Here is a 4,057-nt window from a genome sequence, read left to right as displayed (position 1 = left end):
CCAAGTTCACTCAAACATAAACCTTGAGCCATAGGATGTATTATGATGGTTTTACAGCCAGGATTTTAAACAGAGCTGTAAAAATGGGAGGAGTTCATTTGTCATTTCAAGCACATTAATGAGTGTTTTGGTCAGCTCACTTTGGTGACTGGCTGGACTATGCATTCTGCAGTCAATGCCAATTTAGCAAATGCGCTCCGAACATATCCCAAATATCTGGACAAATACATTTAAAGTTTTGCCATCTAATATCAAGGTACTTTTACTTTTACAGTACTTTTTAAACAGTATCAAAATAATGAAGGGCACAGACATGGCGTCTCAGTATTCAGAAGTATGCACACCAGAACTAAGCTAAACACCAGTGATAGAAGTCCTTCCCAGCTTCCAGCCATAGGACGGGTGTGTTTGTCTGGCAAGCTTTAAGCACTCTAGTGACACATACCAGAAGATCCCAGAAGTAACGTTGGCTTAGGCACAGGCCTCTAACACACACACACACACAACTTTACTGACTCATATTGCACAATACAATAGTACAATACATTTGCCTGAAGAAGACCCAGCAGGGTCGAAACGTTGCATTAAATCATTGGGAGTCAAAAGCAGTGTTGCGGACATTATATTTTTTTAATTGACAATACAATAGTAACACAGGTCCAAAATACTACACAGTACACACACACGCGCGCACATAAACACATGTACATACAGTATGCGCGCACACACACACGCGCACACACACGCGCACACACACACACACACACACACACACACACACACACACACACACACACACACACACACACACACACACAGCACACATATTTATGGATTGCATGTCGCCGGCTACGCTCTATTATTTGCCCCCCTGGGGGCTAATGCCTGTGCCAGTGACCCTCCGCTCAGGGAATGCAGGGCAGAATGAAGGGGGAATTCCATCTCTGTGGTGGCCCACGTTCGGCCACAGGTGCCGTAAGGCTGACCACGCTAGGAACGGCAGGCGTGTGTTAGCGGGGACACTGAGGACCCTGCGGAATGGAGGGGGGGAAGGGGGGCGTGGGGCCGGGAGGGTGGGGAATGTGAGGAGGGGGAGAGAGAGAGGGAGAGGGGGCGAGTGCACCTGGCCTCTGGAGGAGGTTATTTTTTAACGCGTGTCTGGCCATGTAAGTGACGACGGGGTGCAGAGAGGGTCGTCGCAAAATGAGGCCTCGAGAGTCACAACACACACACACACACACACACACACACTCCCTCTCACACACACATCAACATATGCAGTTATGCACCCACAAACACACGCACACAACTGTAATAAACCATGAACAGACTAAAGAGTCCTTCAAATGGTTGACAGAATCCAACACAATTCAGCTTCTAAATAATTTCCTTGAGAAAGCCCAAAATGTATAAATACACCTGACCCAGCGAGGAGCTGCGGCCTTCAGAGCCAGCTAGGCAGGAGATGGCGTCCCTCTTCTGCAGTTTCAGTGGGAGACGAATGTGTATCAGCGGAAAACAGCCTTAAATTGCCCGTAAAGGTGTGAGAGTTGGCAACCCAGAATTATGAGTAGGTGTGAAAGCTCCATTAAAATATCACCACACACTTTGTTCATTAACCAGCAGTCTAGTATATGTAGGAGGGCAATTAGAGAGGGCAGACCTCCACAATGCCATGTCTAACAATGTTAGCGAAAATGAACCTAAATGTGTCAAAGTGCCGCGAGGCAGATGATGGCATCTGCAACAAAATTGAATGGATTTCCACTTATTTTCAAGCAGTCTTTGTGTGTAGCCTAAATCTGTTTACAGACAAACCACACCAAAACACAACTTATTTGGCAGGGATAACAATATGACATGTTGTCAACAACATACAACCATACAATTAGGCTACTCAGTGAAACACAATGAAGGCCAGTGTTTCACTGCTATTGGACAGCGTTATTCATAACGTGGTACAAAATATCCATAAAGACACTACAGCCTACTCAACCAGGCACTACTTTTAGAAACCTCACATACTTCAGTATTTTAACTAGCCTATGCAAAATCTGAATGACACAACCAACATAGCGCCCAGGCTTCTTTAAGTGCTCTCAAGCTTTTCCGCCATAATAATATATAAACCACCAGGGCCCACTTCTCGCCCCAGTAGCCTATTGCATTTCCTTGTGGACGTCAGAGCAACTCTCCCGGTGCCCTCACTTGACTCATCCCGGAAACCCTCGGCAGCTGGCTGGCGCAGCATCGTCAAGGCAACCTATCCTCCAAAGTCGTCTGGTCGAGCTGTAGCCTACGCGCAAAAATCCTCCTCCGCATGTAACTAGGCAACGGGATAAAATGAAATGATATAACCACCCGGCGGTAGACTGGTCGGGATAAGGAGTAGACACAGAACTAGGCAACCATCGTAGTTGGGCACTACGGGACAGATCTGGCCCTAATCTACCACAGTCTGTTGGCTGTATGAGATGGAGAGGATGGGCTGCAGACCCTGTATTTATCAACCAGACGTAGGCTAGGCCTCCAATAACCTAAACAACGTGGCGAATGTTCCTTCTCCTCACATTGACTGACAGAGACAACAGACTATCTGAAATATGACAGATGAAAGAGCTTAACAAGTGCAGAAGGCTTTCTTTTATTATTTTGCTGGTTTGAAGTGGTGTTAAATCGGTTGACACGCCATCGTGATGCCCTTCTATAGGCTATATCCAGTGAACACTTGTGTGAACTGTGTAGGCTACAAACGCGACACTTGTTACAGTTTAGGCTACCAGCGCCCTCAGTAGCCTAAATGCAAACGAGTGATAAGCAATGGGATGGCATCTCTGATGGAAAGAATTAAAAATCGATGTATTATTCAACTGCACTGGTATTGTCTCGCCTACAGGCATTACAGTGCGTGAGAGACCCTCCTCTGCCCATGTGAACCATCACATTTCACACGTCCACACAGACACACACACACACACAGACCAGCAAAAGTGCGCAGCGTTGGCATTCTCGCAAGTCGTCCTCTGCATCGCCCATCCTTGCAGAACGCACCCCTGACGATCTGGCAATATAAATAAATAATTTCCTGTCGGGAAGTTTCGCTGGTACCTTTTGTCTTGGGCGTTTACAATAATATTGTCTTTCAGTGGTGTTCACACTACACCATGGGAACCACATCGATAACCAGACAAACCCCGTGTACCTTACCGACATTGAGTAGCCTACTGTAACGCAGACTGGTATTTTTTACCCAAGCTTTCTGTGGTCTCCAGAAAGCAATGTAATAAAACACAGTTGTCGTAAAGGCATGGAGTCTATGTCGAGATTGTCACAAATATCTACGACACGGATAAGGTTATCTATCTCTTGCCATTTACATTCGTAAACACGTGTATGAACCTTATGAACTCAACATATCAGGGTGGACAATACATAGGTAAAATTGGCTCTATCAATGTCCAGCATACAATGGAGACATTCTATTAATAGTGCTACACGTTCCAGACTGTGGCACACTCACCTAAACTGCCGGCGAAACCGTCCATTTCTGGGGGGAAAATATCGGCGCACAACACCGGAGGGTGATATTCCTGGAGGGGTCTGTCTGCCGATAGCGCCTTCTAGCTCTGTCCCAGTATTCGACGAGAACTGGGACAATGTTGGCCTCTGACTGGCGGTCACAAAAGGGATCTCACGCGGACCGCTCTAGCCTCGGTCGGCCGCTACAGTGCTCTCTCCGTGAACTGTGGTCAAACCCGAATCGCAGCGATTCTCTGTCCGGATAACGCAGTGCTTTTCTGGGGCACTCAGATCACGCTCGCTTTCAGCTCCACGATCATCGTGCGCCTCCGTCGGGGGAGGGAGGGAGTAGAGGCAAGGTTCAGCTTTCGCGTTTCCGACTCCGCCCGATTTGGCAGACCTCGCTTCCCCTCTGTCGCCGAAGCTGAGTGGCCCGAGCTGTTCGCGTCTCACTTTTGACACATTCATCTAACCCTGCCAGGGCAAGATTCAGATAAGGGCAGGCAATTTAAAACGCAGTCATTCTGGAATTCTGGAT

General features: G+C 47.4%; 1 protein-coding gene across 1 annotated transcript in view; it reads right to left on the bottom strand.

Moving 5' to 3' along the window:
* The window catches only part of eml4 (EMAP like 4), a 73,784-nt gene extending 69,959 nt beyond the window's left edge, over positions 1–3,825 (bottom strand). The window contains exon 1 of the mRNA XM_076285759.1: positions 3,521–3,825. Coding sequence (XP_076141874.1) covers positions 3,521–3,545 — 25 coding nt within the window. The 5' untranslated portion in view covers positions 3,546–3,825. The remainder of the gene's footprint in view (positions 1–3,520) is intronic.
* Positions 3,826–4,057: the final 232 nt, after the last annotated feature.

The sequence above is a fragment of the Alosa pseudoharengus genome, unplaced genomic scaffold (genome assembly GCF_046254945.1).
Source record: "Alosa pseudoharengus isolate Yale_2024_CS ecotype anadromous, Long Island Sound unplaced genomic scaffold, YU_APseudo_1.1 YU_APseudo_1.1_scf_15, whole genome shotgun sequence".
In the NCBI taxonomy this organism is placed as follows: Eukaryota; Metazoa; Chordata; class Actinopteri; order Clupeiformes; family Clupeidae; genus Alosa; species Alosa pseudoharengus.
This window is presented reverse-complemented; position numbering and strand designations above follow the sequence as displayed.